The 16401-nt window shown below is 35.5% G+C and overlaps 1 protein-coding gene across 1 annotated transcript in view; it reads right to left on the bottom strand.

The window, feature by feature from the left end:
- METAP1 (methionyl aminopeptidase 1) overlaps nt 1-16401 on the bottom strand; it is a 56990-nt gene that overhangs the window by 17404 nt on the left and 23185 nt on the right. Inside the window, exons 2-4 of the mRNA XM_037020182.2 lie at nt 9352-9403; nt 4294-4406; nt 3037-3097 (exon numbers count right to left, since the gene is read on the bottom strand). Coding sequence (XP_036876077.1) covers nt 3037-3097; nt 4294-4406; nt 9352-9403 — 226 coding nt within the window. The remainder of the gene's footprint in view (nt 1-3036; nt 3098-4293; nt 4407-9351; nt 9404-16401) is intronic.

Genomic DNA, 16401 nt, shown 5'->3' on the forward strand with positions numbered 1-16401 from the left:
AAACAGTTTCAACTAACCACAGATTACTTACAATATTAATTTTCAAGTAGGCTACTGAAGCAGAACACTATTGCATAAAAGTATGCACAAACAACAGTTTACTGGTCATACATACATACATACATAGGTCATGTTATAAAATACACTTCTCACTCTAGATCATAAAGTTTGAAAAATACTGCCCTAAGAATCCTTTCTACTAAAATTCACTTAATTCAAGTTATTCATATACTTAAAAGTGTTAAAGCCAGTATAATTTCAAAATGTGACAAAAAATATAATCATAAACCTTTTTATAAATACTGACATAAAAATTCCAAATAAGGTATCAGACAGAATCCATAAAACATATAGTAAACTATGACTTAAGTGAGATTCATATCTGAAAGGCAAGAATATTGGTGACAGCAGCTCAGCTCGAGCCTGAAAGGCAAGAATAGGTACCAACAAATCTGTTAATATAATTCATCATAGCTACAGACTAAGGAAGAAATAATAAATAATCATCTAGAAAGATAATAACATAACATGGTCAGCTATCACCTTAACATGATAAACATAAACCTCAAGTCTAGGACCAACATCATGGAATGCCAGCTGTCAACAGCACTATTTAACATTGTTCTGACAATACTAGCAGATGTAACTTAAACAAGAGAAAGTAAGACAAAATTAGAAAGGTAAGGACAAAATCCCTATCAATTTCAGATGTGATTATATATCTCTAGAACAAGGAATACCTGATAAATGATGAGAAAAAAGAATGCAGCAAGTTGGCAGACTATAAAATAAATATATCAAGATCAATAACTTTCCTATATACAAACAATGAGCTATAAAATGCAACAGAAGATATTATTCATAAGAATAACTTAAAAAGATAAAAGTATCCAGGAATAATCTTAACAATAAAAGACCTAATGAAGAAAATTTGAAATACCACTAAAAGACATAAAAGGAGAATTCTACAAAATAGAAAAATATATACCCTGTTCTTGGCTATAAAGACTCAATATTGAAAAGGTGTTAATTCTTCCAAAATTAGTCTATAAATTTAATACTACCCCAATAAAAAATGGCAAAAGGATATTTTTTAGAACCAGACAAGCTGATTCTAAATTTCCCATGGAAAAACAAACATGCAATAGCCAGGAAAATTCTGAAAAAGAGGAAAGGTGGGGGCAACAAGGCCTACCAAATATTAAAACATTGTATCAGCTATAATAATAATAAGAGTTTGGCAATGGCACAGGATTAGACAATAGGTTAATGAAACAGAACAGACGAAAAACAGACCCAAAGACATGTGATATTTAATATAATGATATTGGGTGCAGTTTAAATCACTAAGAACTGATTTTTTTAAAATAACTAATTATGGACAACCAGATATTCTTCTAGGAAAATGATTAAGTTCTATCCCTATTTAACTCCTATAATGTTTCAGATGGATCAAAAATTTCATCACCACACAAAAAGAGTGAAACCATAAAAATAGTGGAAGAAAACACAGGAAAATATTTTTTAAATCTCTGAGCCAGAAAGTCCTTTCTAGGTCATAAAGCCATCGACACCTTAAAACAAAACACTGATAAATTTTACTATGGAAGAATGTTGAAAGTTTGTCATAAACATAATGTTATTAAAAAAAAAAAACCAAGTGTTCAACTGGGAGAAAATATGTGTAACACATACACCAAAGAATTATTTTCCATAATATAGACAGAGTACTTACCAGTAAGTATGGAAAAAAACTAGTAGCCTCACGAAGGTTAAAAAAAAAAAAAAAGGCTAAGGCTATGAATAGACAGTTCAGAAGGAAAAGAAATACAAATGACTTTTAATATATAAAAAGATGCTCAAACTTACTCAAATTTAAAAAGGTAAATTAATAGCAAAATACCATTTTTCATCTTTCTGATTAACAAATCGTAAAGCGTAAAAACATGCTATGCTGAGGAAGATACAGGAAAAGACACTCCCATATGTTTTAAATGGGAGTAACAATTGACAAAATTTCTGAAATTTGCAGTATCTCTCTCAATATAAAAAATGTATGTATCCTTTGATCCAGCTATTTTAGTTTAGGCAATTAACCTGTGGAACACAAAGATGTAGTTACAAGAATAATTACTGGGGTCAAACTGGAAGAAGTAAAGACCTGGAAATAATCCAAACATACATCAGCAAGAACCTGGTTTAAGAAATTACTGTAACACCCACACAATGGAATACTTAGGTCATTAAAAAGGAAGAAGTGGTTTTATATGAACTTTTATGGAATATTTTTCCAAGATATACTAGGAGACTGCAACAAGGTGAGAAGTACATATAATTTGTTCCTTTTATGTGTTCTGGGGGGCTGGTGGGGGATGGGACAGGAGGTATGATATATACATGGAAAATACCTCTGTTAAGTTCTGCAAGAAACTGTTAGCAGTAGTTACATCTAGAGAGTGAACTTACTTTTCACTGTATAACATTTCAGACTATTATAATTTATTTTTTCTATGTATTTTTAATTATTTATAACTATTCAAGAATATTCAATACAGAGTAATGAAATTATACATTCTCAACAGTATCTATCATTCAGACTATCTTTTCCTTCAATTTGCCTGAAACAGTGGAGTTCAACTAAATTTTAAAATTATATTCATAAGAACTTAATATGATTTAGGGAACAAAGCAAAGGTAGTTTTTATCTAGACAGGTATTATTTTAATTAAGGGAGAACATGTTAAAATCAAAGCTATTTCTTTAATCGAGAACTTGATTTAACACCACAAAATAAATTACATTGAATGCAGCTTTTAACAGCTATATGAACAATGTTTTCAGAATTGGGTAGATTTCTAATGAGAGGAAAGAATCTTTAATTCCCTCAAATGTTCTAGTACGTCTTAACAAAACATGTTTACATTTATTAGAAATCCAGCACTGAAAAATTTCTATGGAAAAAAACAACCACTCCTTTCCTTTTCAGCAGCCAAACCCACACACTGAAAAATGAAGAATCAGCATGGCAGAATTTACCTAAAGGGTGATCAGCATAATCTGGTCTTTGAATATAACTTGGCACTGGCCTCGTTGGCATCTAAAAACACCAAAGAAGTTAGTTAAAACCAGTTCAAATGACAAAGCAGCTTTCACTACTAAAATTTACTAACAAAGAAAATAAAAATGGGAAGAGAAGGACTAAAGATTAAACTGCATTCATTTCATTTAAATAAAAAAAAGTTTTAAGTGACATCTTCAATATCGTATCTATTTCATGAAGATTAAAAATTTGCTTTCCCAGGGCTAATGCCACCTCCTTTCTTAGAATATTTGGTAAGAAAGGGAGAGAGTGGTCAAGGCCATCGGGATTTAAGGTTATATACAGACAACTAGGCGCCTGTATTGTTCCAAACAAACTGGCAAACCAAAACCAGTAATAATGTCTCAGAGTAAATATACACCAATATACTCCTGGCCACGTCTCTGGACGCAGGAGCAAAGAGACTTTCTTACAGATATTTTACAACTTTGAAAAATTAAAGATGCATTCCTTTTATAGAAAGAAAAACCATCAGTGAAAAGAATTTAAATATTTAAGGATGACAAATAGATTTCAACTCAAGTCAGTTATTATGTTAAGACTCAGATTGGTCTGCCCCAACACAGGAAGGGTAGGAGTGGCAGAAATTCCATATTTAAGTGAAGGTAGAAATACATCAAGTTAATCAATTATTTATAAAGATTATAATACATCTTCCATTGTGCCAGCCAGAAAATATCTATTCTAACTCATTCTTATTTTTTGGGGGGGTGCACCTCCTCCTCTCTGAGATTGCCCACACTTCCCTTTCTTGGAATGTGTATTTTCAAAAGACTTTTTATTGCTCAATTTATTACATTTTGTCTCTGTGCTATTGATGCCGGGGTTCTTGGTCACGAAGCCAAAGAGTGAGCTTCACAAACACCCAAGGTAGGAGAGCAAGGTACAGGCTTTTATTTAGAAATAAAGTGAGAGGAAACAGCTCCTGGCTCATGCCAGGAGGGGACAAGAGAGCCCTTCATTCTTTTTTTTAAGAGTGTTTTAATCCTTTCATCTAAACTTTTTTCTCCTGTTCCATGACTGCCAATTACTCCTAACTTCCACATAATGTACCATAAAAACTAAAGAGCTAAAATATAAACTTAATCTTGATTACAAGATTTATAAATGGAATACAAATTATAAGTATCATTTTTAGGAAACTGAAAGTTGATTTAAAAGAAAATTAAATTTTTATTACCTTATTTACTCACCAGTGGATAATGTGGTCTGAGTTTACCAGTATATCGATAACCTGCCCATGGGTCAGTGTTAATATCACCTTCTACAGTCCAGGAAGACACTTCTCGCCTCGCCTTTTCATCTTCTGGGAAATGGACAGACAAGAGAGAGATAAATGCTTCAGTGGTCAAGCTGCTGAGCAGCAGCATAGTTTAATCACTTGTCTGAAGACCAAGTTAAAAGGACCCAGGCACAAAAGCCCAGCAAACTTCCACATTAGCCTGTCACCAAAGCTGCTGCTTTCTCGCTATATTCAGAACCTCGACTCCTCAAAAATCTAAGTGTCTTAGGAGAAAAGCCCAAGCTAAACATATTCTAAGTTTTTACACAATATGGAATAGGAACAGTTCACAGAACTCCTTTTCTTGAGAAAATGATAAATATGTTCACACTATATCATGTCAATTTATAGACAGCCCATTTTTTGAAATACAAAATCCGAGTGTAGGTAAAACTTCCCAACTGAGAGCAGATACCACAAATGGATTCTGTGCTCTTACTAAAAGAACAGATTCTAAATAATGCCAAAGCAAATTTAAGGTAAAAGACAAAAATTTCCTACTTAGCTGATGAACAGCTTTCAAGTCAGTGTTTCAAACTGCTCTGAAAACTTGATGAGCATCATTTACCTTTTTTCAGGGAAGGGGTAACAGAAGGAGGTAGGAAAAGGCAAAGATAAGGCGAGAGATCAATCAAGTTACCTAAATAAAATTCAGTAGAAAAACTAAGAATAAAAATCACACATAACCCTTCTCTGCCAGTTATCAATACATAATGTATTTACTGAAACACACTGAAGAATCCTCTTCACACAGAACAGACCCTCAGCAGCATCTGGTGTCAGCACTGACTACATCTCTTCTCCACAAGGAAAATAAAACTACTAACTGAAGACTTTAAATAGCAGGAATTTATCGCCAAGTATCGACCTACATGCTTCCCAATGCACACGGACCTTCTCCTGACTGTTGTCATGCTATCATAGGATTTCAAAGTCAGACTTTAAATAATTTTAGAAGTGTACAAAACAAATAAAACTCCCCCTTTAAACATTCTATTTAAAATACAAAATGGGGAGAATAGACGGAATCATATAATGTTAAACTAGAAAGGAATGGTGAAATGGGTGATGGTGGTCAAAAGAGACAAAATTGCAGTTGTTAAGTGCTAGGGATGTAATGCATGGATGGCGACTAAAAAGTTAACAACACCACAAAGACAACCTAATTTGCTTATTTTACAGATGGGGAAACTGAGGCAATGTGGTTCACGTGGGCAGAGATAGGTGGGGATGCTGGTTTTCAGCCTAGTACTCTCTCCACACAGCAAGTGATCAGTTTGGGATTGAGAAGTCCTTTAAGTATAATTGACAAGAATGCAAAAATATAGCTAATCTCTTCACATTACTTTGGAATTATAATATTATACATAAAGTAAAGGAATAGAAAACAGTAAGAATAGGAAATAAGAACAAGAATAGAAAAGGAAAAGAAAAGCTCTACTATGCTACTGAATTTTAGGCAATGTTTTTTCTCTCTGGAATTCAAGAAAGCCAAGAGGGAAACTGTTTCTCATCCTAGGACAAAAACGGACTCCATTTCACTGCCACAGGGTCACACATTACAGAAAATAGTTCAAAATGCAGGCCAACTGATGACTGCTTCAGCTACGAACTACATCAAGTGCTTTTATCTGAAATATGAGCCTCAAGAATAATTTCCACCTGAAACCTAGGAAAAAACAGCAATCAGGATGCAGGCTATTCACTTAACACACTCCTGGGGAGGGAAGAGGGGGGAGGAGGAATGTAAAATCTCTCAAAGCTTCCTACTGACCTGAATTCCAACCTTTCCATTATTTTCAAAAGAGAACTGAAAGCAGACCTCAAACAAATAATATAATCCAAAAGCAATCTGGACAAGTCAAGACTGAAATATGGCAAGTTCTCTTCTAACCTCCAGGTATAATTTTACTTTGGGAAATTTATACTTCAAAAGTAAGTTAGTTTACATTTTAGGATCAATTTGATCGAGGCCCTAAGTTCAACACACATAAAGACACCTAATAAATTAGAATTGGATTGAAAAAATTGCACTAACTGGTCTTTTTCAAAAACTGTGAAGGCAGCAGTGTAAACAAACACCTGTAAATTGCCTCTCAAACATGTCAATGCAACAGAGCTAGGTAAGCTCCAGGTACCATCAAAGAGTACCTGATACCTGCAAGGTCTGGCTCAGAGGACAACACACCCAGGGCTTTACTCTTCAAAAGGTTCTGTGCAGGCTGCCTCCTCCAGTCAGCTGACACAAAGGAGCTGCACATCTAAGCTTTGCCTGGGACAGAATTTTCTGATCACAACCCTGACTCTTCTTCCAGAGATGATTATTAAACACTTGCTGAGCACTTACTATGCACTGTACACTTATGCTAAGCACTTTACATGGATTTCTTTAGTTAATCTTCACAACAAACCTATGATTTCAACATTTTGGAGGTAAGGCTTAAAGTAATCCATGCTCACAAAGCTTGCTTGGTGTAACTAGTTCTGAAATACTGCATAACACCTTCTCTCTGCAATCCCAAAACCAAGCACACTAGTTTGGAGGGTTAGAGGAGTAGAATACAAAGTATTATTTAGAGGTTTTTTTTTTTAATGGAGTTTTTAAACATATTTTCAGTTATTCAAAACATACCTATCAAATGCTTTTACCTCATACTTTAGGGAAATGGAAGAAAGAGAAACACACTGAATATGTCAGTGATACATAAAAAGAGTGTAGAATAATACAGTAGTGAAATATGAAGTGCTACTTCTACAAATCAGACTAAAAGCAAATGCTATTTACATACACTCTGGCAGGAGATGAGTGTGGGAAATACACCACCAGGCATCAGCACTATGTGCCTCTAAGGCCTTTACAATCAAATCTGTTTTCTTTAACTATGACACATAGACAATAAAGTCTGTCTTCAACTCATTTATTTAACTCACACTCGACATTTTCCTAAGGCCTGATTCACTTGTGCAATCATGGACTCCAGTCCAGGTGGTTTCACTGGTAAACCGTACCATTCACAGAAGAAACAATGCCAGTTACACATAACCTCTTCCAGAAAACAGAAAAGGAGGAAACATTTCCCATTTTATGAATCCAGAATTACTCTAAAGCCAAACCAAAGATATTAAAAGTTAGACCAATATCCCACATGACCACAAATATAAATCGGGCATCTTTAATTAGGTATCAGTACACATTACATTTAAAAGAAAGAAAAAGCCTGAGGACATCATCTTCATGATATGAACCCCTTGCTATAAATTATCTCACTATTATTTCGTGGAATAAGATCGTTAAGATGTCCTGGTTACATCCTAGTCCAACATTCTTTTTCCCTAATCCCTTTCCTGATATTCTTCTTGGCCTAGAGATCACCCTTCCCTACACCATTCCCTCCTCCAGGACTGCCATTCAAAAATAGTAATTGTATAGTTGGAGTCAATTTAATAGTGTATGAACGATACAGGACCGGCCAGCTGAGAGCTGCCTCTATCCAACACAGCCCAAAGGGATCAAACATGAGGCTCACCATTGAAGAAAAATCATCCCAGAAGACCCAAGCAGGTACCATCTAAAAGATGACACCATACTAAATTACAGAGGTATAAGTACAACCCAAATAGTCTCTGTCCACGTGGTAGTAATTCTGTTCTTTTTACTTAGGGAACATCAGTTGTTTAATTTCCTTGTAGTGTAGGCCATAACGACCCTTAACTGCCCTTAGAAATCCAGTATTGAAGAAACAAGGCCACTTCAATGAGTTAGCAATGCTTAGGTTAGAGACCCTTTCTAAGCTCTGTTACTAACATACTGTTTCGCCTCAAACTTCACTTACCTGAACTTTAACTTCTTGGGTATAAAATGTTAATAACTGACCAAAAGAGCTCTAAAAATACCTAACAGTTTAGAATTAAAGTATTTAATGTATGAGTGGACAAGTTAAATGGTAATTATTCAAACCTACCACTATACTTTGATGTAACAAATCCTGTCATTTATGCTTTGATAATCTCTTTTATTTATTCACACTTTTCCTCAATTCTAACCACATTTTCTCCCCCAGTAGCTCAGCTTTTCCTTTACTATAGTCTTCACCTTACACAACCACAGAAAATGTCTTTTTAAATTTTTATTTCCTTTTCTTAATGGTGGTTAAACTGACCTCAATGAGATTCTACTAAACTTTAGTAAGTCAGCAAATCCCTTAAAAATATACAAGTAAATGAATTAAAAAAAAACATCCCAACATCAGTAAGCTGAAACAGAAACCTCATACCAAGAACAATGTGCTGTCCCCCAAACCTTCATTCATCAGTGGCAGTGCTAGTAATATCAGGAAGCCCTTATCAATGTTCACGTAATTGTGTAAAAAAAAAGCCAGCCACACTAATGACATGAATTTACAGGTTAAGTAGCTGGAGCAGAAAAGGCCATCTGAATCAGAGATAGATCCATGTGGCTCACAGCACTAGCTAAGCAGCAGCCGAATTTCACTTTGTGGTGTCTCAAAAAGTAACTCCCAAACAGAAATTAAATATTAGACTGCACGTAATAACATTAAAACACCAAAAAATGAAATAATATGATTTGAGTGGAAAAAGTAATCAAAACTAAAAGTAAACAAAAACAAAAGATCAGCTAACTTTATAAGCCAGAGAGCTCATGTGCCCCTGCCTACAATATGCAAACATTTTCAGCAAGGAAAGAGGTCAAAAGATTGGGACACTCAGGGGTTGCTCAAGCAAGATTCCTGTATCTCAGCAAGTGTCTGAGGCTTTCATGTTACGTATGTGACACAAGATTAACAAAGGTACACCAGACCATGTTTTATTTTCATGATTACACACCACAAAGAAAAAAAAAAGTGTCCCAATTCTAGCTTTCAGGATTACACTTGCAGAACTGAAGACTTGTCTTCTGCAAAAAAGCCACTTCTAAGACAAATGGTAAGAGATATGTGATTTTACTTACTTGCTTTCTTATGTAGTAACTTATGAGTTGCCCAACTTCCTTTAAAACATTCCTAAAAGAGCAAACATGAAAATTAGTGTCAGGCCTTCCTTAATTAGAAACATTTTAAGGAATGTTACATATAAGAAGTAGTTACTGGAAACATTATTTGCAAAAATCAACATCTGTGATTTCACTACATTAAATATTTGGAAAAGCTTAAGAAATAATGATATATATTTAAAGATTCAAAAAGCAACCTAAATTTTAGACTACTTCAAATAAGCAAAAAACGCTAGCCTATATTATAAATAGTAGTTGTATTTCAATTTTATGCCAGCAATCTTTAAGTATTTGAAAAGAACCATGAGCCAATTAATCAATCATATACTTAGGGGATGAAAAAAACAAGGAAAATTTTACAGATTATTTCACTGTTTTTAGTAGTTTGACTCCTAGTTAGTCCTGCCCACTTTGTTTACTCTGTGCTTAAAGCCCTATGAGACTGTCAGCTCTATGAGGAAAGGGACTGACTGTGTCAGATACCATCATATCCCCAGAGCCGAGGGCACACAGTGGAGTTTCAGTATTTGCTGATTGATCAGAATGGATGGATGACTAAAAAGACTAGGCTTTTCACTTCAGAAAATATGTTCATATGACATATTTCATATGACATATTTCAGTAATAAATTGACTTTAAGTAATGAACTCAATCAACAAATTCAACCATATAGATTTTATTTATGCTTTGAGTTCTATAATCTTTCCTTCCAAGAACTGATATTTAAATAAATCATTACAAATAATAAGAAAATTCACAAATTCCTATAAATGTTTGACTTCACAAATTTATAAAAGAGTATGTCATGGATAAGGCAAAGAAAAACACAGAAAAGATATCCCTAAGACTATACAGTAATCAAGTCACATTACACCAGTGATGCTAAAGCTGCTCTCCTTAAAGGTTTGCCCACGGCCTCTGGGAGATTAGTTTCTCCCTCGGGGGCCAGCATCTTCACTGCTTCCCCTTTCCTCTCCCTGCATCCTGTCTGCCAGGAGATATGTCAAGAAAATCCAGGTCATGCTTATTACTTCCTACAAAATCTATGACTTCAGCAGCAGTCTTCAAACATATGAAAAGGTATCCAGAACATTCAGGACTCTTTCAATTCAAGATTTTACTTACTTGCTTTTTTTAGGTCTGAAGTTTTAAAGTTTGAAAAACTAAGCTTTTTTTAGTTTTTAGATGTGAAGCTAAAACTGAGCTCAACCTTTTGAGGAGAATGGGAGATGTGGTAGACAGAATGGCACTCAAAGATATCCACATCCTAATCCTCAGAAGGGTGAGGAGGTTAGGTACAATAAAAGTAAACTGAGTAATGTGGTAGAGCCTCTGCAGAGAGCACGGCCCTGCCATCACCTTAGTTTATCCTCCATGAAACCAATTTTGGGCTTTTGGCCTCCAGAACTGTGAGAGAATACATGTGTTGTTTTAAGACACTCAGTTTGTGGCAATTTGTTACAGCAGCCACAGGAAATGAACACCGTAACTAACAATACATCAGGGCACACCAGAAGAATGAATCCAATTATTACACTGAAACAGGGTGAGAGACTAATTACAGTCTTTCTGAAGCTTTTTCGCTAACATGTACCTATATACAGAGTCAACTTCCCAATTATCCGTATCTTTAAATGGGGCGAGCAAAGGCATACAACTAGCTTCACTCAGCAATTTCAGCCTTTTCCTCCCCGTTCCAAACTACCTCTCCTCGTAGATTATGAATGGCAAACGTGACAAGACAGACTGGAGTGTCACTGTTTTTCCTCCTTCCGGTCTAGCCTAAGCAGAGATGTTTATGGCTGTAAGAAGGTCAGCAAGGAGAGACCAGGGATGGGGAAGGGAGGGAGTGGGGAGAGCAGCTCAGGGCAGTTCCAAGAACCCCAACCTGCCAGGCCCAGAAGCAAAATCCCACAGTGGCTGCATGTAAGGTGCACCACTGCTTTTCTTCGCGTCATGGCCTTAACTCCAAAGTTTCCTTAGCACCAGGCACATCATTGCACACCAACTATGCCTGGTACAATTTTCACTATGCCAGATTAAAATAAATCAACTTAATGTCTGCCCAGTGAGAACTATGTACAGCTAAAGTGGCTTCCTGTATGTCTCCCAGGTACTGATGTAACCAGTATTGCAGAACCAGTGAATAGTCTTCCCGGAAAAAATTAATGACAGATTCTGTGTCACTTATGTAAACCACCCTATCTAAAAATCTAAGGTATTCCCAATTGTTGGGGGAGCACCAGCAGTTTGTACCCTCAGCCTAGCTATCCCTTCTCCTGCCTGCACTGAAATTAGGATAGGAGGAAACACAAGACCATGAAAAATGAGGAAAAAATGTCAAGAACAATATAGAAAAGACTTCTGGACAAAGTGGAGTTAACAAAGATCATCTTTTTGATACTCTTCAACTCCACAAGCCTATGGTTCCATCCAGTAAGTAATTATGGAAGAAGATAAGTTCTTAGAAATTTAAAAATATGACAGCAGAACAACTATCTTAAAATTCGGATTATCTCCCCCAAAAGCATAGCGAAATGACAAAAAGTTGAAAATAAAAAGATGGTATTGTTGAAACAGAGGATTAAATGAAGTCTAACATCTGAATAATGTAGGTTGCAGAAAGGAAATGGAGAGATCAAAGAAAGAACAAAATTAACCACAAATGAAAGACAGGAATTTCCAGACTGAAAAGACCCCTAAAGAATAAAAATCAACTTGCCCAGGGCATACCCTACATAATTTCATAATACCAGGAACAAGAGAAGATCCATTTAACTTCTAGAGAAAAGGAAGATAACCTTTTTAAAAATGAATTTTATACTGGAGACAACATGATTTCAAAATGCATGTTCATGGCCATATTTTTCCCATTTTTTTAAATTAAGGAATCATTGATATACCATTGTATAAAGGTTTCACTGGAGCAACACTGTGGTTTCAGCATTCACCCATAATATCACGTCTCCCTCCAAACCCCATTGCAGTCACAGTCCATCAGCATAGTAAGATGCTAGAGAGTCATTACTTGTCTTCTCTGTGCCATACTGCCTTCCTCGTGACCTACCTATATTATGCGTGCTAATTATAATGCCCCTTAACCCAGTTCTCCCTTCCTTCCCAATCACCCTTCCCACACCCCTCCCTTTGGTAACCACTAGTCCCTTCTTGGAGTCTGTGAGTCTGTTGCTGTTTTGTTCCTTCAGTTTTGCTTTGTTCTTATACTCCACAAATGAGTGAAATCACTGGTATTTGTCTTTCTCTGCTTGGCTTATTTCACTGAGTATGATACCCTCTAGATTCATCCATGTTGTTGCAAATGGTAGTATTTCTTCTCTTTTTATAGCTGAATAATATTCCATTGCATGCATGTACATCTTCCTTATCCATTCATCTACTGATAGACATTTAGGTTGCTTCCATACATTGGCTATTGCACCAGTGCAGTGATAAACATAGGAGTGCATATGTCTTTTTGAAACAGGGATTTTGTTTTCTTTTGCTGAATTACTAGGAGTGGAATTACTGGGTCAAATGGTATTTCTACTTTTAGTTTTTTGAGGAACCTCCATACTGCTTTCCATACCAGTTGCACCAATTTTCAGTGCCACCAGAGTGTAGGAGGGTTCCTATTTCTCTACACCCTTGTCAGCATTCATTATTTCTTGCCTTTTGGATAGTGGCCATTCTAAATGGTGTGAGGTGATACCTCACTGTGGTTTTTATTTTCATATCCCTGATGATTAATGATATGGAGCATCTTTTCATATGCCTGTTGGCCATCTGTATTTTTCTTTGGAGAAGTGCCTGCTGTTCAGGTGCTCTGCCCATTTTCAAATCAGTTTGCTTGTTTTTTGGTGTTGAGGCATATGTGTTCTTTATATATTTTGGATATTAACTCCTTATCAGATGAGTCATTTATTAATAATATTCTCCCATACTGTGGGATGCCTTTCTGTTCTGCTGATGATGTCCTTTGTGCACAGAAGCTTTTTAGTTTGATGTAGTACCACTTGTTCATTTTTTATTTTGTTTCCGTTGCCCAAGGAGATATGTTCAGGAAAAAGTTGCTCATGTTTATATTCAAAAGATTTGTGCCTATGTTTTCTTCTATGAGTTTTATGGTTTCATGACTTACATTCAGGTCTTTGATCCATTTTGAGCTTACTTTTGTGTATGGAGTTAGACAATAATTCAGTTTCATTCTCTTGCATGTAGCTGTCCAGTTTTGCCAACACTAGTTATTAAAGAGACTTTCTTTTCCCCATTGTATATTCGTGGCTTCTTTATCATATGTTAACTGACCAAATATGCATGGGTTTATATCTGGGCTCTCTATTCTGTTTCATTGATCTAGTCTGTTCTTGTGCCAGTACCACACTGTTTTGATTACAGTAGCTTTGCAGTACAGATTGAAGTCCAGGAGCATAATCCCCCTGGACAAAAAGAAAGCTTTGTTCTTTCTCAGGATTGCTTTGCTATTTGGAGTCTTTTGTGGTTCCATATGAATTTTAGAACTATTTGTTCTAGTTTGTTGAAGAATGCTGTTGGTATTTTGATAGAGATTGCATTGAATCCATAAATTGCTTTAGGTAGGATGGCCACTTTGACAATATTAATTCTTCTTATCCATGAGCACAGGATAATTTCCATTTATTGGTGTCTTCTTTAATTTTCCTGAGTGTCTTATAGTTTTCAGAGTACAGGTGCTTCACCTCCTTTGTTAAGTTTATTCCTAGGTATTTTATTCTTCTTGATGCAATTATAAATGGAGTTGTTTTCCTGATTTCTCTTTCTGCCAGTTCATCATTAGTGTATAGGAATTCAACAGATTTCTATGTATTAATTTTGTGTCCTGCAACTTTGCTGAATTCAGTTATTAGTTTTGGTAGTTTCTGGGTGCAGTCTTTAGGGTTTTCTATGTATAATAACATGTCATCTACAAATAGTGGCAGTTTAATTTCTCCCTTACCAATTTGGATGCCTTTTCTCTCTCTATGCTGTCTGATTGCGTGGTTAGGACCTCTACTACTATATTGAATATAAGTGGGGAGAATGTGCATCCTTGTCTTCTTCCCAATCTTAGAGGAAAAGCTTTCAGCTTTTTGCTATTAAATATGATGTTGGCTGTGGGTCTGTCATATATGGCCTTTATTCTGTTGAGGTACTTACCCTCTGTACCTACTTTGTTAACAGTTCTTATTACGAATGGATGTTGAATTTTGTCAAATGCTTTTTCAGCATCTGTTGAGATGATCACATGATTTTTATCCTTTTTGTAAATGTAATGTATGATATTGATTGATTTATGAATATTGTACCATCCTTCCATCCCTGGAATAAATCCCACTTGCCATGCTGGATGATCTTTTTGATGTATTTTTGAATTCACTTTGCCAGTATTTTGTTGAAGATTGACACTGGATTTTAGTATAGGCAATCTTTGCTCTGCACAATTGTACAGTAATCCTGATAATCAATAGGGAAAATTACAAATGTCCCATGACCTTAAAATTTTTTGTCAAAACATTAAAAATTCTCTTCTTGTCATTTATAAATATACAGGGAACTGGAGGGTAAAAAGTAAAACTAGGGTTTTTTTAGTACACTGTTATGAAAAACATTAGAAATACTGAGAATCTGTATATTATGTTTCTTTATTTAAAAAGTTATCAAGACTTGTTTGAACAATGTTTTGCCATCCTCCCACTGTATAACTTACGCAATGGAGTGAGCATCCTTTTGCGCTTGGCAAACTGTCATACTCCTTTCTAGGTTTGAACCAGAACCAGCTTCCAAACTTTCTCCTTTGCAGTTTTAATACCTCTGAGAGTGCCTTTAATGTAAAGCTTTTTGTTGATGTCACTTTCCCTGAGCTACTGTCCCTCCTTTCATCACAACTATTTTCACCATTTATGTCAAAATGTTTACCTCATGGAGATCCTCTGGCTGCATGTCTAGAGTATCTACAATGGTAGCAATGCAACACCCTGTGGTCAGCTATCTCTTCTACAGCTTCATTTATGCTGGATTCAGATTTCACTTCCAGCATTATCACTCACCATGTCTTTGCTGTACTTTCATCTTTGGTGGCCAATTCCCTCTTCTTATTATCCATTTTTAAAGTTAAATGTCACATAAATTTAGCACTGGGAAACATGAAAGTAGACCAACTACAATTTTTACAGGAGGGCTGCATGACAAATATAGAGGGAGCAATTGTTGACACATTTTGCAAGAAGTGGAGCCACTGGTCAGTGATCAAGATGTATTCCTGTAATTTACATATTGATCCCAAGACTGGAGAGCTTGCAGTGAAATTTGTAGTTTATGTAATTACTGTGTTGTTGGGAGACTGGTTTTGTTTAACTTCACTATGTAACTAAATTCATGAATATCAAAACTGTAAAATAAAGCCCACCTTTATATAGCTGGCAATCTGATACAACCTATTTATAAAACTTTTCAAAGTATGAACAAAATAGTTTTGCATCATCTAGCATCTTTTTTTTTCCCTCACAGAAGCCAAGACATGTTTCCTTAAATAAGAAAAATCTCTATCCAAACTGATTCATTTAGAGAACACTGGAGTTTACAAGCCAATTTCAGTTAAGAACCAGGGGTGGGGGAGGAACCATCAAAGAGGAGAAGTAAAAGCATTTAAAATATTACAAAAAATTAGTATTTATATAGTTTTTTAATACTACAAAAAACACCCCACATTGCCTGCTTATTACGAAGGATAATTCATAATTCATTAAGGACTTATAAGTAGGAATAACTCAAAACCCACATGGTTTTTCTAAAACATTCAGTCTCAAAACTAAGTTTAGGCAGTGGCTAAAATCATGGGCTTTGAAGTCAAGCCAGACTTGAATCCTAGCTTGGTCACTTAATAGCTGTGATACACTGAGGAAAAATATCTCAGTATCTCTAATTTCCACTTTCCTCAACTATTATGTAGGGAAAACAACTGTATAAAATATGTGGCCAGTAAGTACTTAATT

Source organism: Manis javanica, chromosome 5 (assembly GCF_040802235.1).
Source record: "Manis javanica isolate MJ-LG chromosome 5, MJ_LKY, whole genome shotgun sequence".
Lineage (NCBI taxonomy): Eukaryota > Metazoa > Chordata > Mammalia > Pholidota > Manidae > Manis > Manis javanica.